Here is a 24,635-nt window from a genome sequence, read left to right as displayed (position 1 = left end):
CAGTTCAGCTGTGAAGATGTAGATATGGTTGGAGAGCCATCTGTGAATGGTAAAATTTCCAGCAGATTGCTTTGTGATGGAAAACTAGGTACTAGTTTTGTCAATTGTCTTCATAATTGTTGGCTAAGCTTGCAAACAATGCAGAGATAAGATAGTAAATAATAAGGTGGCCATGTCATTACAGCATGACCTGAATCACATGGTTACTGTGCAAAAACATGCTTTACAGAATGTGAAGTACAAGTAGTAATTAAAACCTTATTGGTTAACTGTTTTAGCAAGCAGTTTACTCAGAGAAGGGTTTAGATGTCACTTTTTGTATCCTTTTGACATCAGCTCTTGGGATAAAAAGGATGAGATTTTTGCCTGAATATACAAATTAAATGGGATATTAAGAAATAGGAAAGAGATTTTGCACTGAGTCAGCATAATAAAAACAGGTTGGTCAATTTATTATGAAGTATAGTAATAATCCAAACTGAATAATGCTATGTTCTCATATCTGTGTACCACGAGGAAATTGGAAATGGAAGAAGTTTGAAGTATGGTCACAAAAGTGGTTCTGGAATTGGAAAACTAACTGTATGCTAAGTTTAAGGAGTTCTAGCTGATGAATCCAAGAGAAATTTAAGAAGAGCTGTTGTGCCTAAATCTTTCTGCATGAAGAAGAAATAAGATGTTGAGGGTTTTTCTGCCTTGGAGGAGAAGGCATGAAATTGAAATTGAAGTTGGGTAAATTCAATTTTGAATGCAGATGCAATTTCCTAATAGCAAAGATAATTAAACTGGAGTAATTTCTCTGGATGTTAGTCTCATTGTCACTCAGAATGTTTGAGACATGATATCATAACCTTCTCTAAAAATGCTTTATAATAGAATTAGGTACTATCACAAAAGACAGAAAAGATGAAAAAAATCTGTGGGCTACAGGAATTAATTCTGGTGATCAGTGCGGTCTCTGCTGGCATCAGGGCCTGCATCCCAGACAATATATGTTGGTTTTTAAGGTATCAACATCATGATTCTCATATATTTGAATAAGACTAAGGCTGTACATAAAAGTGAAAAATGATTCGTGTTGTAAGGCACCTCTGGTGATTATCTAGTCCTACCAATCACTCAAGGCAAGTTCAACTCTGAAGTTGGGTCAGGCTGCTCAGAGCTTTGTCCAGTTGAGCTCTGAGTACATCTGTGAATCCGTGTCTTTGGGCAACCTGCACCTCTGCTTAACCACGTGCAGTGTAAAAATTTTTCTGTTATCCAACTAGAATTTCCCTTGCTGCAACTCATGCTGTTTCCTTACCTTCTTCTGCCGTGCACCTCTCTGAAAAGTCTAATCACCAGTTAGGTAGATGACAATAGAAACTAAACCCTTTGGCTCGTCTCTGATCTGCACAAACGTGATTTTCTTAGTCACTGCTGTTACATTACTCTTCTGTTACTATTATTTTGGTGGACCATCACGTTTTTCCGGTTGTGAATATCTTTCTTGTAATGGTGTGTCCAAACTGAACACAGATAGTGAAGCTGGTTACTGGATACATTTAATGCAGCAATTCCATGTAATAGAAATTGACAAGAAGAATGACAGAAAAAAAGAGTAAATTAAGTGTGGTCTTTTTTTTTTCCTCCACTATTATATTGCATGTTATTTTCCACAATACAGAAAGAGTCTCAGAACCTGTGATGTAATTAGTTAAATATTATATTTATTATGAGATTCATTATCTGCGTAAAGAAGTATGAAATTTAGGTAAAAGTTATGGACTGTGAAAAAACTGAAACAAACAGTTTAAAAATGTTTTCATTTAGAAAATATGTGCATATATTAAGTAAATTTGCATCCATATTCAACATTTAAAGTTGGCTATCTTGGATCTGTTTTATCATAGCTATAGTGCTGGGAGGGATGAAAGCATGGATACTGCTACATAGTTCCTACTGTACAGAGTTTGAGCGTCAACTACTATGGTGGCAACAGGAAGCTCCTTCATCATAGACTAAGGGCACAAAACTTTTTTGAGGGCCAACATCTTTATCTAGTGTATGATGCAGCCCTGTAAAACTCCCTGTTTATCTTATTAAGCAAGACCAGAAAATAAGGATGAGATGGCTCCACTGCCTCTCTATTTCCTCTTCCTCTATGTTTTAAAAGTAAAGCCACCAAACTGTACTTTGAGGTTTACAATTCTGTATGTATACTAATGGCATTTATTCGGGGCTCTATCTACATTTTAGTTACTCCTCTAGCTATTTTCTGGATCCCCAAAAGGCTCAAGAAGGAGATAAACAACTAATTTTTCATCCTGCAACAATTCTGGAGTTTCCCAGAAGTGTAAACCGTAACTACGTTGAAATTTTTGATCAGAGAGGAATTAGTTTGGGGAAATGAAGAGATCACTGAGTGAATGGCTTTGGATCACAGTGTTTGACTAAGGTCTCAAAAGCTTCCTCTTATCCTGTTTTATGGAATTAAAGCCTCAGTATCTGGCATTAACAACATAAATAAAAGCAGAAATAATGTTTCTGAAGAAGGTGGCCTTCATTATCTATGTTCATGCTATAACACAGTGTTCATTGTTTCAGTTGGCTCTATGTAAATGAGGATCAAATCACATAAATTAAATCTGAAGTAAACTGAGAATAGTCTGAAGGCAAACTTCCAGCTGTTGCCTAAACTTCTTGCTTCTATCTTGTAAAAAGTGAAGCCGTATGCTAACAGTAATAGACATACATATGCATATACATGTACATAGATAGATACATATAAATAGTTCAAGCTTCAGACACTTTTCACTACAACCTTTAATACATACCTGTTCTATTAAAATTTCAATAATTTTCAAAAGAGATCACAACACTCATGCAGGTGGGCTAGGATGGGTAACATTAAACATATGTAGATCATCAAAGTATCTAATTTAAGCTATCTGTTTGAAATATATTAACTACTTTTTCATTGTGAGTTCACAGTATAAGGTCTTATCTTTGTTTTCTAATGCATTCACCCAGAAAATTTGAGTGCTCATTCAAGGAAAAAAAAATAAATTGTATGTAGTAGCATTTATTTAGTTGGGCTTTACTGTTATTAAAGTCTAATTTCTTTCTTCTTTATGTGATAGCTATTATTCTAATGTCTGTTGAAAAATACAATTACTTTTGGTGTGTCTGCCGTGTGTCTGAGCATCAAACGTTGTGTTTGATCATTATCCAGGATTGGTAGATGACTTTTTAAAATTTTTTTACAGAGACTGCATGCTTAGCAGGGAATGATATCACATAGCATTTTCAGATACATGTTAATATATCCCTTTGGAGTGTAGAAATGAATCAACTATTTTCTTTAACTTATCCTGCTAGGATCTTAGGATTTTGCCTAAAAATCTCTAGCAAAGCATGTAGAAACTTCAGATTCAAGCTCATAAGCATGATTTGCTGTAGGCACTCTGTAGAAGAATGTAGTTAGACAATTCAAAGAATGAAAGAAGGGTCAAATAAAAAACCCAACAAATTTCTACAAAAAGTGGAAATATTAAAAAAATTTCATGATTAATCAGATGTTAATTAGCTTATGGAGTAATTATTCAAAATTGTGCTGAGCAGTGTCCGTGAGAATAAAGAAATAATCCAAATGATGGAAAGGAAAAGTTTAGGAGCAATATTGTGACTTAAGTACTCAGTTGCTCAATGAGGAAAGGAGAAAGCCTTCAGAGAATTGTCAGCATTTTTATCTGACAGTCGCTTGCTAAACAGTGGATTTTCCTGCTGGCTGTGTCGTTCCTCCTGTCTTTCCTGGCAAACATGTTTTGTAGTACTGCAGTCTCACACTGTTCAATACAGGGTGGAACATAAAAGAATGGATGCTTGTATAAATTTATGTGTGTGTATATAAATACGCATATGTGTACATATATATTTGTGGTTCTTGTAAGAGCATATAATTAAAAATAAAAACATAAATAAATGTTTCATTTTTATTGGAGAAATGATATTGACGTAATAAGCAGGAAAGGTTGTCAGTGCTTTCCTGAAATAGAACAAAGTGTCACTTTCTAACAAAGAATTCTGTCCCTTCTCAAGAAACTACTTCTTCTTATGAACTTGTCAATTATTAGTTTATTTCAGACTGTGGTTTCAGGGATACATCACTGATAAAACAGAGATGAACATATCCAACTGGTCATCATCCTAAACAATATTTTCTCTCCATGACAATATGCAGTTACTTCAGCTCTAAAAAGCATTATTTTTTGTAAAAAGGAAATGTAACTCTTTACAGCTTTTCTGGTAAAACAGATCATTTAACTTCAGAATTAAATGTGTGTATAGGGAGAGTTCCTATGTATTCTGCATTTTTTTTTCAGCAGTATCAATTGGATAGATAAAAGGAAACCTGCCCCAGAATAGTATATAGGCTGGAGGTTAGGATATTGTATCTTGAAGTACTTGCTGTGAGTGAATAAAGAATTTGAATTTGTCCCAATTGCTGGGGTGATATACCTTCACCTCTACTTAACCTTTCTCTCTCAATTCCTTTTAAAAAAAAAATCACCAAAATGAGAAGCTTTAATCCAAGTTAATGATGTCCTGATGACATGGGCATTTGTTTTTCTGTTTTATTGTGGTGGAGTTGCTCATTATTTTTAATGAAAGCTGGGTGCGGATGAGGACTATACACCTGAAAGTCAATACGGATTAAGACAAACATATCGGTTTATGAGGAGGAGCTGGGATTATTACCGGAAGCTAATTGTGGCAGATTGCTTATGCTGAGTTGCTAAGGCTGTGTCTGGAAAACTACAAACAAATACATACCAAATGTCTAATTTTTCATTGGTAAATTGTTTATCTTAAAACTCTGAATCTGGATTTTGATGACTGGGATTTCTGCATTGCACTATGCATAAACTTAAAGTTTGGAACAGATTAGCAATTGTTGCTAAGGCAGAGTGAATCGTCCTATTATCAGAAGCTATTTCAGACAGAGAGGATGTTGCTCTTTTGTTCCATTATTTGCAGCCAGGTGATCTGTAGGTGAAGTTTAAATAATTATTTTATCTGTCAAAACAGATAAACAGATAAGATCAAAAGTATTTATCAGTCTTGGATACCACACAGGCCATTGCTTTCTTTTTATATTATACAGTGGTCATTCTCCTGAGGTGCTTGAACAAAGAATACTGCTGTTTAAAGAGAAATTGGTAACAATGAGTTATCCTCAAACTTGATGGATTTTGGGACACACTGCAGTACTTGCCTGTTTTCCATTTTTCTTCATAGAAAAAGGAAAAGTGACAATGAGTGAAGTAGAATTCAATTTGCATTTAAGAAGTGTATTTATTTTCCAGAGACATTTTTCCTAGTGCATTCCTGATATGCTGCTAGCTGCTACTTGTGCATTAATATTTCTAATGTGCTTAAGATTTTCGTAGTTGTTCTGACTGTTTCTACTTGCACTGCTGTCCGTAATTCATGCCTAGTCAAAAATGGTTGTATGTAGATGAGGAAATGTTTTTGCTGAGGAAAATGTAAGTTTAACTTTTTGAGAGGCTAGTTTAGAAAATGGTCAAGGAATAGTGATTGCCCTGTGAAACATCAGATGTGGATCTGACTGGTACATGTACAGATGTTGTTATTAATTCATATTATAGATATTTATGTCTGCTGAATGCCATCTTTGGGAGACAAAATGTATTCACTGTGTGTAAGAAATCTCTTCTCTTCCCACGCAATATCAATTGAAAGGAACATGCCTGAATATGACCTTTTATATAAGGAGAATGAAAAAATGCATCATAATTTAGGAGAGGGACAAACAGGTAAAACAACAGTTTCTATTCCCTTCTGATTTGTACGACTCCCATTTTCAAAGATTATCGCTTGTAACCTCGCCCAGATACCAGTGACAGAGAAGTATTAAACAATTAGTGGTTACAACATTTAGCGCTTTTTTCTCCTTCATTGTTTAATGTGTTCTATACCTGCTGCAAAGTTTCAAAGACAGAAATTGCCTGTATCTGCATGTATTTGTGATTTCCATAATCAATGAAATCCCAGTGTTACACTAAACACCTTTCAGGAAGGCGTCAATATCCATCACTTCAGAACTTGTCTCTCTTACCTCTTGTTCAATCTTTGTGGCTCTTGAACAAAACATTCCGCTCGCCTCTTAAAAATCCTTGGTGTAAAAGTGCCCATGTTGTTTGCCACTTTGAGCCTGCTTCTCCCTCTCTTACCAGTCCTTTGCCATTTTCATGGGCTATAATCAGAATGTTAGTGTAAAGTTTATTTTTAAACTGTTCTGGCTGCAGATATTAAAAACATTCCCAATTTATAATAACTATCTACAAATAATTCCTTGAAGTCTTTCTGACTTCAGGGTGTGGTTTTGGTTAAATATGTCATTGCTGGCAGAAAAGTAACCACTCTTAGAACAATACTCATATCTCAGATTTAGAGTGATGTTTATTCAAGGTTGTTACAATTTTTTGCACAAGGAAGGCAAATTAAGGGAGAGGTCAGTAATTACATTACAATATGTACATACTAATCAAGTGAAAATGCTTACATGGGGAATTTTAAAGAACCTTTGAAAGTAAGGTGTTAAGCCAGAGCTGAATTTTGAAAGAGCAAACTTAAAAATTATTTTGATTCAGGCTGTAAGAAATGCACAGTTCATCACGTATATTATGTAGTATTATTTCCATTACTTTAATTTTATATGAAAATATTACAATCAGAGTGTAAATGAATTAATAATTAAATCAATTAACAGTAAAGTAATTTTTGCAAATGTTTTTAATTTATAATAGCTTGTAATAATAAAAGTGTGTTGGTTTTTCTTAGACTGTGCTCTGATTGAGAATAAGAGGGGGTCAATGCTCAAGTGAGTGTGCATTGAAGCCTGCTAGGGAGCAGCAACAGAAAGTGCTGTGCATACTCCATATATTTAAATCATATGAGCATCTAAAACTTGATTAATTCCTCCCAAGACTGACATAAATTATTATAAAAATATGTATTATCAGCCTGATAAATAACATGAAAGACAAGACTGAACTGGAATATACAACTCTTTGAGTAAAATTAATGCTAAATAAAATATTACTGTAATTGATGTCATGATTTGAAAATTCCGGTGATGACTAGGGAATCAAAGTATGGTCCTTATTTGTGTTCAGTGTTCCACACTGCTTTATGAAAATAAGGTTTTTCAGGCTTGGTAAACTATAAAGTGAAAATATTTGATATTTTGAAATTCAAAATTATGCTTCTTGAATTTTGTTTCATTACATTGAAATTAAATATATTTCAAATATATTGACACACACACACACACACAAATAAGCCACTTTTAAAATGTTTGAAATACTTTTTTTGGCTTCATACTAAAAAAATTTAATACGTCTGAAACTATTTTTTATTTTGACTTTTGGGACCAGAAGTGAACTGTAAATGCCTTTAGTCATGCAGCAGTGTGGGCAAGTTTTCCATCCAGACTCCACCTCAGCTTTGCTTTTTAAGAAAATGTAATCTTAGTGTGCTACCAGTTGACCAGAAATGAGCTCAAAGGTACTGATCTGTTGTGAGAATGGCATGGCCAATGTTTTTAGGCATGAAAACTGTAATATAAAGCTCTTGCATTTGCATGTCTAGCGGGCTGTGCTTGGAGGCTGTAGCCATAACTCAGGCATCAGCAGAATATCAAACCATTTTTTCCTTCACTGAGTTTTTCCTTCACAGAAGCAACAAATAAAAATATTTTTTAAATAGCATGAAAATACTCTAATAAGTTTGAATAGTTAAATAATTAAAAGTGAAAAATGAAAAAAAAAGGTAAATTATATAGAAAAGAAAGAAATTTTATGGTGCACATATGTCTACATTAACCTATCAAAACTATGGTATAATAACACTTCTAATAGTCCAATCTATTAATATGTATCCAGAAAGTTGGGAGTATTCAGGCTGGGCATGCAAGTTCAGTTTTGCTTTCTTATAATACTAGGTAATGCATTATCAGAATCCACTAGATAAAACATGCTTATAGGAATATAACTTGAAGTGAAAACATGACATTACATTAAGAAGCTTTGGATAAAGCTGAAACTTTCAGAAAATTTTACAACTTTTTTTTAAACTTCCATGATTCCGCAGTCGAGGTTTACCTAAATTACTGACAGATATTAATATAATATAGGAAGATTATTTTTCCCCAAAAGTGAGTGAATGACATGAATGTTTAAGCACAATATAACAGGGAATTCAGGTTTTGATGCATTAATCTGTTTGCAAAGGTACTATCTTCGTGGGTAGTGGGACATTCTACTTTTAATATTGTGGAATGTATTTTTCATTATAAAAAGGTATGTTGGTTATTGTGATGTTTGTAAATATGTCATTTTTCAGAATCTGCTTTTCAATGACGGTTTGCAATGAGAATGATTACAGTAGCTTCACTTCAGCGTGGAACATCATGATCAATGCTATATCAAGGAGAACATGGAATCTCCTAATGACTTTAATAATGTCTATTTCTTTGTGGAATTTCTTTTCATTTTCTTAAAACAACGGGAACATTACTGATTGTATAACCTTATCCCCTGTCTCAGGTCTCCTAGAAACCCTGAACAGAAGATCATTAAACGAGTGATTGCTCTTGAAGGAGACATTATCAAGTAAGTATTTTAAGCCTTAGTCTCTGAGTCTTTATAGGAATAGTGCAGCTTTTCTGTGGATTTTAAATCAGTATCCTAGACAACGAGAAGTTTCTAGTATTTTCTTTCTATCTGTTCTTAACAGGGATGTCAGCATTGTACCTGTCTCCTTTTTAATGAGAGGAAAATGCTATACAAAACTGCTCACCCTGTCATGAAAAGTACATGATTATAGGGCTGTGATTTTTTATTTAGAGTCTGGCTGCTGTTTCATACTGTGGTTGGCAAGTAAATGTAGGGTGAATTTTTTAGGTTTTTGTTTGTTTGTTTGTCTGTTTCTTTTATTTATTCTTTTTTATTTTATTTTTGAGACAAAGAACCCTCATAGACAACTGTCTTCACTGCAGTATGTAGGGAATATGGTGGAACTGATTTGGAGTAAATTATTCTATCAGAAAAAAAAATTGTAGCAAGAGTGGACTCTAGAGTACCTCAAGACTTGGTTTACTCTGACAGATAGACCTTCCTACTGCTGCTGAGTGGAAATAAATTACTAGTAGATGTAAATCAAAAGTTTTTGTGGGAACACTATTGTTTTGATGAAAATACTTGTTTGAAAAGGTTTCTTTTTCCCAGCTACAAAGTAGAATTGGCATAGAGCTGGGAGGGTAAATCCCTAGTTTCTCACATTAAGATATGAATGACTGTGGGAGCTCTCAGACAATATGGCAGACTGAAACTCAATTCATTTAGGTAATGGTTCTTGCTCTGGTGTAGTGAATACTTAAGAAGTACTTTGCAGCTGCAATTCAAATCAAGGCTTTAATTGTGGTCTCAATGAACCCTAGTTAATAGCAGCACTGGTGGGCTTTTGGGCATTACGGAATTTGTCTGTGTCTTTTTTTTTTCTGTCTTGCCGTTGATATAATTTCTGTTTGATTGAAAAATTCTGAATCACTTCAATTTGAGAAATGAAAATAAATTCTGACATCTCTGTTGAAGCAAAATATCCGAAATAACAGACACTAAGATAATTTGATGTCCAAAAACTATGGACAACTACAGCTAAAACTAGCTATCACTTTAAAGAACTAAAAACATAAGAGTAGTGTATACTACTGATTGATGCCTTTTATGGACCTATGTCCTTAGGAACGTACTTGTTCCTTGATGTACTTGATATTAGTGCTGTAATTTGTATAAGTGATAAGACTGGTATTCATGATTCAGTATTCCTCGTTCATTTCTGGAGCAATGTCAGAAAGAGATAGCAATATAAGGCAACTTACTTTTCACTGTTCTATATTATTAATATATTTGTCTGAATTTTTGAAACTGAATGTAGTTTTGATAACACAAGAGACATTTAATAACTTAAATTCCAGCTGTAGGAAATTAATTATGCTGTACATTCAAATGCCTTAAGACTCTAAACTTTTCATTAACTTCTATGGGTGTTCTTGGCCAAATGGACAAAGTTGTGGGGCATAATAGCTGTGAGAGTGTGCAGAATATTGATGAACCTGTAGGATAGTGAATCACTTATGGACACAGAAGACTATATGATGATCCTAATTTGTCTTTGGTAAAACAGATTATATTAATTTATTGATAGAAATATTAATCTCAGTAATTAATATGTGTATTTTTTCTATTTGAACACATGAAAATTGTCCCAGAGCTTTTTTCTTTAATTGTAGAAACTAGTTTTTTGCTAAAGGATAAATTATTGAACTGTTACAACTTGTTAAGTCTTTATTACATGCTATTGTCCCTTAATTGTGTATCTGTAGGAGATGTAAGTAATACTTGCCACTTTTCATAGCACTAAGGCAAAGCAAAATCTTAGATAATAAGAAAAAACAGTGAAGCTGGCAAGATTTTTCTAAAATATGTACTATTTTTGTAATGATACTCTAAGCAGGTATGTGACTAGGATATTTGGAACTGAAATAGACAACTGGTAACTGAAAGCATGTCTAGGAAACATAAATAGAAGATTTGAACTCCTATTTGGTGTCTGAAGACAGTCTATTACAAACTAAAAAGAATTAATTTTGATATCTTAAGATTTTATGTCTATATATTTTTATATATTGAATTATTCCTGATCTGCATAAAATGATGCATGTACGAAAATGTATCTGAAAGTATGGGACTTTTCCCTATTATTCTCTCTTTTGGTATGAGTGAAACGTGATGCACTACCTATATATACTGACCTTAGAGGAATATTCGAACATACTCATTCTTAATATCAAGTCTTTGACATGGATTGTTTATGCCTGTATGCTTAAAACCCACTTCTTTAAGCCTTGGGCTGCTCCATTGATCAGTCAGAATTATTTCTTGATGAGGAAACATCTAGTCTCACTACAGAGCAGTGTTTTCAGTTCCAGGGTACAGAAAAATGGGAATCATCAGTTAGATATGGTGGCATTCTAGCGCTTATGGTGCTGTTTGTGGGTACAATGGTTTTGCAGAGAGCTGGTGGTTATACAGAGTTGTGTTGTGCTGGACATTTTATCTGGGTGGTCAGTGCAATGTCCAAAGTCTATCTGTTGCTCTGCAAATTTTGCTTGGTGTCATGTGACAGAATTAAGTAATGCATGCTTTCAATGGAGAGTCTTCCAGTCTTCCATTTTGAAGAAAGGTTTGCAAATAATTATGAGTTCCTGAAGATGGTTTAAATGATAAGTCTTCCAAAGGAGGCCTTATTTTAAAAGTCAATATAATCTAAATTGTTAAAAATTAATGTTGGTATTATAGAACACTTTGAATAACTCAAAATTAAACTTAATTAAAACTCATTTATCATAAATGCACTAGTGGAAATTCAACAATCTATAGTAATCTATCACGAGTGAGTTATGGTATGTTTTCAGTAACACAAATAAATGAAGTAAACCAAAATCAGGATTAAACTAGTACTAACATTTAAAATTGAGTCTGTTCAGTAACTGGCTGAACTACTTTGTTTTCCTTCTGTCTGTCACAGTTGTACAGGTCTGCAGGAGCTTGGTGTGCCAATTCGGTTTATTTCATATAATTGTTTGCTTTTTAATACTGTACCTGATTTAAGAAAGATTTGTGAGCCCCTAGGAAGAGTAATTTTAAAAAGTTTTGTCCAGGGATATTGTTAGGCTATTTCGGAGTCAGTGTTCTGAGGACTGAATGGTTCAGCAAAACGATATTGCATTTAAGTGTTGCATCTTGCAAACTCCTCTGAAGATGTGAATAAGGAAATACTCTTTGTTTCTCTAAGCATAGCAATGCAGGCTGTAAATCTAAATCAGGCTTCAGTAGTTTTGCAACTTTTACTGCAAGTTCCATCATCAAATTGCACAAACTATTGCCACAGAATGTTAGGAAGGACAGATATAAAGGGGTTTGAAAAAGGAGTAGAGAATTAGTAGAAATCAAGCCCATCAGCAGCTATTAAATGCAGCAATCACAGTATAACATCATGTTGCCTTAAAATATAACCCATACTGCTTTAAAATATAACCAAAATCTGGTCATTCTGTCCACTTGTTGGAGAACCCTTTCAGCTTCAAACTGTCACTATCCATGCAGGCGTTTGGTTACTTTTTTTTTTTTTCCTCAAAGAGTAGGTGGCTCCAGGATCCCTTCACTATTGAAAAAACAATAGGTTTTCTTACTATTTTTTTTTTTTCCACCAAGCCAGCTCTATTTCATCAGAGAGTTGTGGCTGCTATTTGTTTTCACTGAGGACCAAGGATGGTTGTCCAGCAAAACATCTATCTTCATGCAGAGAATCTACTACTTGATAGCAACTTGTGTTAGATTATACCAAAAAATTACTGCCTGCCCCTAGGAAGCAGAATAGCCTTCAGAAAAACTCAGACTTTGCCGGTGTTGTGGAACGAGAATGCTTCTATATATAACATCTTCAGGGCAACCACCTGTCAGGAATTGCATCCATCTTCTTGTTCCTGCTCCATCGCACTCCCCACCACCCTGACATACACACAAAGACTTCTTGTAACTATTCTGAGGTACTGGTGATATGGTACGGTACTGCTTGCAATGGCTCAAAGTTAGAATAGAAAAATGGAATCTCAGTAAAAGACATTGGAAGTCTAGGAATCAAAGTTGATCATGATACACAGGCTGTGTTTATGGCTCTATCCTATTCCCTTCTTTCTCAAAGTCCATTATCTTTGTCTTTGGGTTGTGAGTATAGATCTGTGAGTTTGGGTATCCACACTGACAAGAGTGCTGGTGAGATCGACAGAAACGAGAACTGATTGTACTCTACAGAGACACAGCACTGTCCTCAGAGATTACGAATTTTAGAACATCTTTTGTTTTGACTCACTACTTGCAGTCTTCATATTGTTCTGTCCTTGTACTTTATGTATCTAAAGGGTGTAGTGTCAGTCAAACTACTCCTTAGATGAAAAACTCTTAATCTTCCAAAATATTTTTATTTTGCGGCCCTGTGGACAGATTTTTTCAAGCCAATGAAAGCTTTTGTTAGGTTCCAGCCATACTGCTCTGTCATGACTCTTCAGCATTGATCGTATCCTTGCAAGTCTCCTAAATAGAGTTTCCATTGATTGTGATTCCATTTCCATATATAGAGACCTTGCATGACTGGACTTCATTTCTGTAAATGCAAATGATGGGAAGGTGTATTGGTACAGCATCTTTAAGCTATAAAAGCAATCTGACAAAGCCAGGATGAAGATTTTCTGTATCCATAATGCATTTCTAAGGTTCTGTAGACCTTTAGGCCCAGTAATGAAGGTCTGCAAAGCTGGGTTTCTAAAATTTGTCATTTTTCATACTCATAAAATATGGAGAAATATTTTTGCTTTGCATTAGATTTTGGTTGCCTAATATTTTAGGAAGGTGCATGAAGAGACAGAAAAAAATAAGAATAGAAAAGTGCATTTCAGTAAAAAAAAACCCCAAATGTGCTATCTTTAGTTTTCAGAAAATACAGAGCAAATTTTTATTTCACAAAGGCAAAAAATATGAAAATGTAAAAAATTAAAAGATATGGTTTTCCAGACTAATTTTTTACTTTTTTTTTTTTTTTTTTCCATATTGGGAAGTGTGAGTGTTAATATTATAGCAGTGTTTACTTACTGCTCCATGCAGTCAGGACTTCATTCCTTTAATATTCACAACATTTCAAAGACATGTGTGACCTCTGGAACTCTTATTATTAAAGGAAAAAAAGACAATGTAATATGATTCTCTGAGATTGTACAGAACTTACAGTTAGTCTATAGAGAAAAGAAATAATATATCTTATTAGTCTGAAGTGAGAAGCTTTGATTTGGATAACTCTAAGAGACAATAAAAGAGATGCCATCAATAACACTAGTTTTCACAGAGTTACTACTATTCAGACTAAACCAAAAGGACTAAAAATTGACTATGCGATTGTAATTGCAATATGAACTCAGCTACTCTATTAGTGTGCATCTGCACCAAGACACAAATGACAGCTGCATCTACAGGAGGGATAAAGGGGTTTTTTTAATTATTTTTTCCTCTTTTTATTTTTTTTCTAAATTAGAGAAGCAGCACTCTGAAATGCAAAAAGAGCAGCGTCTCTATTAAGATGGCATATCTGTGAACACTGTGCAAAATGAGTCTTGATAGTGTTCAAAGCCTATTTTAATCTGCCAGAGTAATAACAGTGGGGAAGTTTTTTAAATCCCCTGTATGCACCTTGGAGTAACATTTCTCATGGCTTTCAATGAATTCCTGTAGTTATGCAGCCCATGGTTTTTGTGAAGTATACTCCAGTATATACAGCAAGTGTGTCTTCAGACACTTACTGCCTGCATTAGCTTTAGCTGTGTGAAGTAACATTCTATCTTGTGCTAATATATGTTATAGAATTAAAAGAAAAAAGTCAGACAGTCACCTTATGTCTTTATCATCGAAAAGTACAAGGATGAAGAACAGAAACCTGGGAAAGGAGTTGGGAAAAGTGCCATTGAAGTATCATTGAAGTCTGGACTGTGCTTACACCAGCACTGAAGTGTAACTTCTGCTCTTTTATCCCACCATTGATAAGTTGTGAAGTTCTCTGCAGTGCAAATATCCAGCAGCATTATGGTCACCAGTTTTTTTCCCCTGACTGGCTTCCGTGTGCTGGACACTGAGTAGACACCAATGTAAGAATGGATAATACTACTAATAGGCAGGTCTTTATTTTCTACAGAATTATTTTCTCAAATGAGGCCGTTTGATAGGTTTTAAACACAGGGATTATGAACAGGGCTGTGATAGACAAAAATGATGTTTTAGGAAAAGAAAAATGCCCTTGTGTCATAGACCACACATAGACTGTGTTCAGTTTTGGGCAGGAAAGACATTGATAAGCTGGAACAAGTTCAGCAGAGGGCTCTAAGCCCTCAAGCTGGTCAGGGGCTGCAGTGCTTGCACTGTCATGAGAAGCTGGGGAAATGGGACTTGTTCAGCCTGAAGAAGAGGAGGTTTTGAGGTCACCTAACAGCAAGCCCCCAATACCTATGGGGAGGTTAGCAAGAAGGTGGAGCCAGGCATAGTGGTGCAATGGGCATAACCTGAAAAAAGAGACAGTCAGACCAGATAGAAGAATAATTTACTCCATGAGAATGGTCAGGCAGTGGGGCAGTTGCCAGAGAAGCTGTGGTCTCCATCCTTGGAGATGTTCAAGAGCCAGCTGGATGAAGCCCTCAACGACTTCACCTGATCTAGTAGCTAACCACGGTTTGGGCAGGAGGTTGGACTGGAGACCTCCTGAGGGCCCTTCTAACCTGAACTATCATATAATTCTATGATATTTAATACTAATTTTCAAATGTGTTATGTCACATTTAGAGGAATGTTATCTTTGTTAGAAGCTCTAACAAACCCAGTGTATTCGTCTCATTTAAGAGAACATGTCTTTTGTAGGGATTTTTCTGTAAAGAAATGCATTCAACTTCTGTTTCACTGAAAGTTGATTTGCTGCCAAGGTATCAGACAGTTAGAAAAGGCATGCATACAAGGATAATAATCTCAATGGAAAGCTCAGTAGGTTGTCTTTATGAAGATTTTTTAAAAAAATGAGCAGCAAGTGAATAAAATGCTCTAGCTTTTAAAAAATCCAATGGTTAATAAAATACTTTTGTGTATTTTAATTTTCAAAAATTATTTACTTTTTGCTTTCTAATCTATGGATACAAATGTCATTGGCCATCTGAAATTTGGCACTGAAATCCATACTTAGGCATCATATTAAAAGGTGTATTTAGTAAAAATGGTCTTTGTCCTGAGCAATTTAGGATTTTATCTTCTCAATGTTTAGATGTCTGCTTATGTAGTTTCTGGATAGAAGTTGAATTCCATTTCAACTCTGATGCTCATCTACATAAATCCCATTAAAAGACCAGCATGACAAAAACAAAGATGGAGGTAGGAGGAAGGAAATAGTATTAAACCCATTTTATAGAAGAGGAGGTCAGGATGAAAGATGTAGGCTTATACTCATGTAAGTGTCCGGGACAGCCATTAACTGTACTCCCTGGGTTCCTCATCCCAGAAAATGAGTAATAAGTTCATGTGTTTGTCAGCAACACATTTATCTAAGTGTACTGAAAGGCAAACAAGGTTCAGAACTTGGTAATTCTGTGCACTTTCCTCTTGTAAATCGAAAGGACAATTTTTATTAGTCTGAGCAGTATTAGGATCGGGGATATTGTTATGTTTGCTAGTTGAAGGAAAACATGCTGAAACAGAAGAGTCTACTCTGCATAATGTTAATAAATCTTACTGGTTATTTTGTTTTACAGCAGTGCAAAAGTCCTCTCTTTTATCTTACTTGAATATATTTAGGGTGCTGAACTCAGCCAGTGACACGGTGAAAGAGTTTTATCCACCTACCAATAGTGACTAGAAAACTATCTTGTGAACTAGACTCAGTATGGGGTTGTTTTCTTATCTGCATCACGATCCTAGCTTCACAGTCCCAGATGATTACTTTTTTGGTTTTTGGTTCGAATCGGGTTTTTTGGTTTGTTTGTTTTTTTTGTGTCTGAATTTCTTTGTCTCCTTTGAAGGAAGAATTAAGCAGACTTGTTCATTTCAAAACAAGTAATGGCTAGGTAGGTGCAAGTGACTGAGTTGGTGGTTTTTAAAAGGTATTGCTTTTCTCTGTTCCCTTTGCATTTCTGCACACACACAGAGACGCACACACTTCCCTCCTTCCTTCCATCCTCCACAGCTAGAGATACTGCTCCCTCATGTGATTCATTTAAGCTGACCATGGGCATGATGCTACTCCAGTCTAATGAAGGAGATTAATTTCCATCTCCACTCGTGTGTAGGGAAACAACAACAGTTGCATCACTTTTGATGCTGTATATATAAAAAAGCATAGCTCGCCTCCGAAGTGTTCCTCCTAAACGCTTGTCTTTCCAGTGCTTTCACCTGGGCTCCCTTTTGGAACTGCTGAAAGCAGCTTAAGTGAACACCATGTACTTGGCACTGCAGTGAGCTGACAGGGACCACATGTCTGCTTACCGACTCTAGCTGAAGCACAGTAGCTTCTTAAAATGCACCGACTGCCATTTGTGATCATCTGAACATACTCTCATAGGATCAGAATCTCAGCTGATATGAACCTTCTTAGCTCTGTTAATGTTAAGGGAAATAGACCAATTTAGTCTAAATAAAAATCTGGTTAAAACATTTATAGAGATAAGAGCATATGCAAAGAAAACATTTTTTGGGATAAGAACATATGTAAAGAATAAAAAAAAAATGTCACCTCTTCAAAGATTTATAATTGATTTTATACATTTCATATTATTCCATTGAGTGGAGTAATGAATACAGAATTCTACACAGAATGACCTGGTGATGCTCTCTCTCTTTATTTTTTTTTTTTTAATTTAGAAAAGTAGTGTAAAGTTACCCATTTGTTTGCTTCTTTTCTTCATTAGATTTACAGCCTGACAAAGTTTTTTAGTGCCACTGTGTATTTTATAGCACTGTTGTCAGCTATATGCAATAATTGCCCATGTTTTAATTTGAAAATTTTGAAATTGTGTTTGCTATTATGTTAAGCTTACAAATATATATTGTCAGAAATATTAATTGTAAATTTTTCATTTTAAAAGATTGCCTCCATAGTTTTGCATTGCAAACTGATCTTGAAATGAGGGCCTGAATAGTTCACAGTAGCAGAACTAATAAGGTTTTGAAATTGATCACCCCAGTCGTTATGAGATTCAAATGAGAATAGGAGGGAAAATGACTATTATCTTTTTTCATTATTATAGAACTGACTATTGTTGACATTCTACTTCTGTGGAGTAAATTGTGTGATGAAACTATTGTGTATTTTGGGTATAATGGGTAACAAGTCATTAAGCGGGGTCTCCAGCATCTGTCAGCCAAAAATATTTTCTGGTTTACTGTAGTCTGTTGGCAGTGATTGCACAAATAATTTCTGCTCACTGACCATTATGCCACAAGCTTTTTAATATGCAGCCAAAAATATATTATGATAAACTGTATGTCATGTATTTCTAAAACTTCAGGTGTGTCTCAGATAGCATTTCAAATGACTAGGTTTCAATTTTGTATATATAGCAAAAATAAATTAATATTTAATCATTTATTATAGCATGAAGGGGAGCAAGTGATAAATGATGAAAAAGGTTGTGATAGGATTTGCTGTAATTGAAAACCAAAGCATAGTGCCCTACTAGTAGACATAGGAGTCTAATAAGTGATGGACCTCTAAAAGAGATGGAATAGAATAATGGATGAGGAAATCAATGAACAGATTAGAAATAGGTACATACCAAAAAACAAAGGTGACCTTTAATGGATTTCAGGGGACTGACTTGGTGATTGGCTAAATTAATCACAGTTCCACTGCTAGTGCAACTTTCTGTGAAAAAACTTCAAAATTGCCTACATACAACAGAGTGGAAATGGATGCCATGTATAACTAAAAGTAGCAGTATCACGTGTCTGTTCAGGAGTATTATGGAGCCTGTCTTGTCATATTCCTGATACAGTATATGAAGGTATGATCATATTTAAAAGAAAGATTTAGATTTCTAGCAATAAAAGTCATTCTACTGTTTCTAAAGCTTATACAGTAGTTAAAACTTTAATTAAACAGGTTTTCAAGAACAGGGAATAGAAACTAAGTTCATAAACCAGACAGATATGCTTTGTAAATGAAGAAGAAAGCTAATTAAGCCAAGCATAGCAGCATAATATTAATTTTTAAAAACACTTCAAGCATATTTGTAGTAAATCTTGCCACAGCTATTGCATATTTCCTAATGAGTTATTCTACAGTTTAGGTTCAGCTTCTATGCTGCCAACACTCCATAGCCAGGTACAAAATTGTATCCTTAGGCATTATGCTAATGTTTATTTCAGCACAATTAACTCTTTGAGCCCAATTTATGAAAAGAAAATGGCAAAAATTATATAAGGAATTTTTAGGTGCCTGAAGTTTTTCATTCGTGTAAGTTTTATTCAGCTGATGTTAATTCTAGTTTCTTTGCAAGGAGACAGAGGTTAATACGGAGAGTTTGCTGGTCTCTGTCAAGAGCTCTCTCACATGGGATAGAAGAGGGCTAAATTTTGTCATATGTATGGGAGCCAATTAAGGGAGTTAGTGAACTGCTACATTTCCTTCCATATGAAGACAAAATTCAACTACATGTTTTACATTGTCAGATTTAGATAGTAAAGTTCAAAACACTTTCTCATGTTTGGCTGCCATGTTTGTTAGTGCTCCTTTGTTTCCTCAAACTATTTATCTTAAAAATCTTGAACATTTTTAATTATTTAAGAGATGTGGTAAACCTGTTAGGATGTTGCCTCTTTGACTGAGTTTCTGTAGTTCTCTAATGAAAGCTTTAGTTTCCTGAGATATTACTGAAAGATCCCTAATTGTCGTCTTCTTCTGGGACATATTGGTGGTGTTTGAACAGGTTCAGTTAGATCAAGCTTTAGATACATTCTTTTGGGATCTCTACTACAAAGAATCTGAAAATTTGGGTCCATTTTGAAGTAAATGCCTGAGGACTTTTTAACCAAACTGTTTCTCTCTGTCAATTCAATACTTCTTTTTTTCAGAGAATGTAAAAGAATAGCTAATATTTAATTTTTCATAATTACTTTCCTTCGGGCTGGGCCGCATAGAATTAAACAGTTCCACTCTTATAATTAGTAGCATCCTTAATCTTTCCATCATTCATGCTTGAGATTACCTAAATATGGGCAAAAATAGCAGATATTTCAGGAATGCTGCATACATGTCTACTGATTTTTGTGGAAGGCTTCTTCAAATCTGGAGTATTCTCTGTGTTGCTCAAAGGCTGAGCAGATGGGCTTACCTGTGAGGTCAATAGCTGATGGTATACATGCTCTTAATGAAAAAAAAAAACTTTCTTTGAAATTTTTTTAAAAATCAAATTAAAAAAAGGGAGTGATTCAAAGAAAGAGAAGAGAAAGCTACACCAGTCGCCAGCTGGAAAGGAAGAGAGAGACTGGGATATCTCCAGGCAAGACTCTCTTCCCATCATTTTCTCCGGTGCCACAGATATTCCCCTGAACACTTACTTCCCACAGTGACTATACAGTTACAGCAGGACCAGCGTGGTATCCCAGCTGGTTTCTTTTACACATTAGTGCTGATGGTGCTGACTGCAGCACACTGATCAGGTGCAGATGTTGCACTCCTTTAACTGGTTGTGAAATTCTGTGCACGTGTATTTCTGGATATTGCTTCTGGGCTATTTAAATAATAATTATCTACTAATGTTATCTACTAAGCTCTACATATTCCTGACCATAAAGTTATAAACCAAAAGCTACGAAGTGAGAGGTGAAAGAGTGGCAGAAGGAGAAAGGGTAACTTAAACATCAGTCATAATCCATTCCCACAAGAAACCCAACTTCAGAGATATATCAAAGTCTTGCAATTTGATGACACAAGGCCATGAGGACAAGCATTTGGGAATACAAGGTAAAAATATTGCCACAGCAGCCTTGGGGTATGTCTGTGAAAGACTACAAAGTCAAAAGCAGACTTCAGTGTTACAAGTGAAAGGTTACAGGGCTGTAAAGGGAAAGCCCCTAATGTAACAAACCTTAAAGCACAGGGCAACATCTGTACCTTTCATTTCTCTGTGGATAATGTGAATTTTGATGATGATGATGAAAAAGAAAAGCCAGACCATTTCATAGGTAATTTGAGATTCATTGTTTAATGTGAAGACAAAGTCTGCATGCACAGAACTAACCAATTACAGTAGAAATACCTGCATCAACATTTAAGCAACTAGTGTAGTGCAGCATAGTGTAACTCATCCCAGAGACCCTCTTCTTTTCTTTTAATTTTTAGGGAACATTTTAGGAAATTGTATTTCTGTTCTCCCCACCCTACCCTCACTCCCTGTGCTCATGTATCCTTCATACGTCTTTGTACCAGTGCTAAAGCCATTCTGTAAGAGCCTCTGTATCCTCTGATGTACATAACAGATTTTGAGGAGTCCTTTAGAAATATTTACAGGTCTGTATACACTATCCCTTCATACACAAGTATGTGAAGATTGTTTTGAACATGCCAAGATATGGTGGACATCTACTCCTTGGCCCACAGTTGTCTTTTACCAGAGTTCAAGAAGTTTCTGCTAAGTTTCATCTTTTAGCTGCTCAGTTCTGTTGTGCTGTACTTAACTGTTAGATGCTGACTTGTTGCCAGGACAAGGGCAAGATATTAGCATATGTTGCTGAAAGATATTTTTTCCTTCTTCTCTTAGTGGCTGCTTCTTTGGGTGTTGAAATAAGGTGCTATGAGCGCTTTCCATGTTGTCTATTCAGTGCTGAAAGAAAATAATTAATTTGTATTTGAAGATTTTGAATCCAAGATCTTCTGTAATAAACCATTGAAAGTTGAGTGATGAATTAAAAAAGTCTTTCTTTACAACCTTTAATTTCCAAAGGAAAACTGAAAGTTTTACAGGCTTTATAGGTGGGTTTCAGTTGCTTAAACGTAACTGTCTGGTGGCATTTTAGATGTCCTAGTTATCTTGTCTGATCTTATAAGCTACAGCTTCAGAAAGGCACAATTCTCTTGAACATTGTGTTATAGCTGCCCTTGTCATGAGGATGTCTCAGCAGACTACCTAAAATAGCACCAGTCACTTATGTGTAGGCACACGAGTCACTCTTCATAACAAATTAGATGGTTCATGAGAAGCAATTAAAAATATCATGCTGAAGTTTTGGCAAACATCCAGCAACGTTTTGGGGCTTAAATCTTTGGGTCATTTACTTTATAGAAATTGTTCTTTGAATTTTCTTATATATACGTGAAGTTACCTTAAGGATGATGTACATCTTTGAAGTATAAGGAGTATGCCTTTAACAGCAATGAGTGAAAACTCTTTGTATTTGAATAATTCCTTGTCTCGCAAGTATCCTCACTGACTGATATTAGAAGAATGGTCAATAATAGAAGAGTATCCCTGATGTTAAAGTGTGTGACCAGCTTCCAGTGTAATGTCTTGTAGACATTATTTAACATATGATTGCTGGGACAGCTGCTTTGTTCTGGAGAATAAATTTGTATGGAGCACTGGCTGTGACAGCCTACAGTAAAGACAGAAAGTGATAAGGCACTATTTTTGCTACATTTATAAGCCCTTCTAAATATTGTATATAGTGTACCTGGATTTTCAATTTGGATATAGAATACATATATATACTTATATCTACTCATAGAAATGTGGTTTTATAAATATGTATATGTGATGTATACATGAATGAGAAACATACCGTGCAAAATTCATCAAGAATCAAAAGGTGTAAGAGAGGTCTGCTGGGAGCAGAACTGAAAAATAGATTGAAATTAATCATGATTTAGCTATTCAAACCTAGATTCTGTGTTGTCACTTTACAGGCAACTGAAGCTTTCACTCTAAATATAATTAAGTGTATAATATATGCTTAAACACACTGACTTTAATTACAAGATATTCAAAACAACCATTACTCAGTGGAGACAAATTCTGCTTAGATTAAATGGAACCAGATTGGAGGAATAAACTTCATGTCTCTTAAAACAAGGAAAGATTGCTTAGCTGGTGTTCTCAAGTACCTGAAACTCTCCACCTGACAGTCAAAGTGGTTGGCAGTAAGTGTAAATTTGAAAACAAATTAGGTTGAACAACTTAAATTGTTTTGCTTTCCCTCTTGTTGGGCTTAGTTTGGTAATGTTATACAACAAAGATATTGTCATGAACAGGACATCTCTGAAAACAGGATTTGCATCCCTGTGGTTCTGCAGAGAGAATGAAATGTTTCACTTATTCTGAAAATTAAGATATTTGCTAGAAATTGCCCCTTAAATTTAATTAAATTAAATAAAACTGTCCCTAAGATTAAACTGAATGTAGTTATTTTAGTTTCAGTTTTTACCTCAATTTTAAAGTATTGCACAGATAGAACTGTGATTTGCTACAATAGTTATTTCTAATGTCAGACATGTAAACATCATCAATTGTGATCACCCTGCAAGGTTTTGTGCAGAGAGATTGTTGGATAAGTCAGCAGTTGAGAGATAATCGGAATCATTAGTCATGTTTATTCCCTGTCAGCTTTTCAGATACTGTAATTAAGTTCAGTATAAAGATCTTATTACCGAATGGAGTCTGTAGGCCCCAATGGAAGATGCAATACAACGTGAATCTCGAATTCCAAAATAAAACCTGTGGTTCAAATTGGAGCTTCACAAAAGAAACCATGTTTGCAAAACAAAATGGAGTTCCAGTTTCACACAGATATGTCTCCACTCCGTCTCAGCCGTGTTCTGATTATAGTCATTTTTGGATATTTAAAATAAAATGAATCTCAATTTCTGACTAAATCACCATCAGTTACTTTTAATGTTTTTTAAAACTTCTTTTTAAGTCTTTACTACATGAGTCACCAAAGCATACTCACATCAGCATAATATCAGAATCCCATTAGTATCGCATTTTTGCCTACAGCAGATCAAGGCCCTGGGTAAGTTTAGAACCAACTGATTTCAGACAAACAAAATCTAGTTACGAACTGCATTATCATGAAAGTCAGTCTGGCTGTGCTGCAACCCAGACATTCAGACTGTCAAAAGGAAGAAGGATAGCCATCACCAAAAATTAAAGAAAGCCAAATGTATATAGACAAAACTACCAGGAAATTATTGTTAGGTTGCAATATTTAACGTTCATTATAGCTAATGAGAATTCCTGAGAACACTGGCTGATAGAAAATTAATCATCTTGTGTTGTGTCATTTTCTCCAAGCTTTTTTAATAGAAACAGTCACACTGACTTCCAAAGAACACATGATGTAGTTTGGGTTTTTTTTAAATTTTAAAACCTTTAATGGATTTCTGATCACCTGATCAGGATTTTTTATAACAAGTACTTTGACCCAGAAAGTTATGAAAGCAAGTAAGCTGTCTAGCTTTGCAGAAGACAGTTTCTCCCCAGTTCAGCAAAGAAATAATTAACTTTTCCTTTTATTTGTTGGTTGTGGAGAAAAAAACACCTAATGAAACTCCTTCAAGCTCTGCAGTGCCAGTGTCTCATCAATATCTTCTCTGAAAAGAATCTCTGCAAAACTAAAAATGTGTTTATGCATAGGAGATCATGGGAAGCCAAGGAGTGTAACATTTCTAATGGTATCTCTCAGTGCTGTTAATATAAATATGAACCAAAACCTGATCTGAAATCACATCAACAGAAATCCTGCCATTGTTTTGACTGGATTGTGGATCAGATTTCTGTATTATGGTAGGCACTGGAATTTCTGAATGAAACTTACTGAATAGGTACCTGAATGAGACATGTCATTGGCCAAGCTTTCATAGGTTATTTGATCAAAACATGTCAGTACAGGTTTGAAAAAAACCTCACTTTTGGCTTTTAAAAATTATGTCCCAAT

The 24,635-nt window shown here is 35.0% G+C and overlaps 1 protein-coding gene across 2 annotated transcripts in view; it reads left to right on the top strand.

The window, feature by feature from the left end:
• The window catches only part of IMMP2L (inner mitochondrial membrane peptidase subunit 2), a 453,181-nt gene that overhangs the window by 293,037 nt on the left and 135,509 nt on the right, over positions 1-24,635 (top strand). The window contains exons 6-7 of one of the 2 annotated variants that reach the window (XM_086472820.1): positions 403-425; positions 8,613-8,678. In XM_086472820.1, the coding sequence (XP_086328946.1) occupies positions 403-425; positions 8,613-8,678 (89 nt within the window). The remainder of the gene's footprint in view (positions 1-402; positions 426-8,612; positions 8,679-24,635) is intronic. The other variant, XM_086472826.1, reaches the window with a different exon arrangement.

The sequence above is a fragment of the Leptosomus discolor genome, chromosome 1 (genome assembly GCF_034619465.1).
Source record: "Leptosomus discolor isolate bLepDis1 chromosome 1, bLepDis1.hap2, whole genome shotgun sequence".
NCBI lineage: Eukaryota > Metazoa > Chordata > Aves > Leptosomiformes > Leptosomidae > Leptosomus > Leptosomus discolor.
Note: the sequence above shows the minus strand (reverse complement) of the source record. Positions and strands in the feature narration are given on the sequence as shown.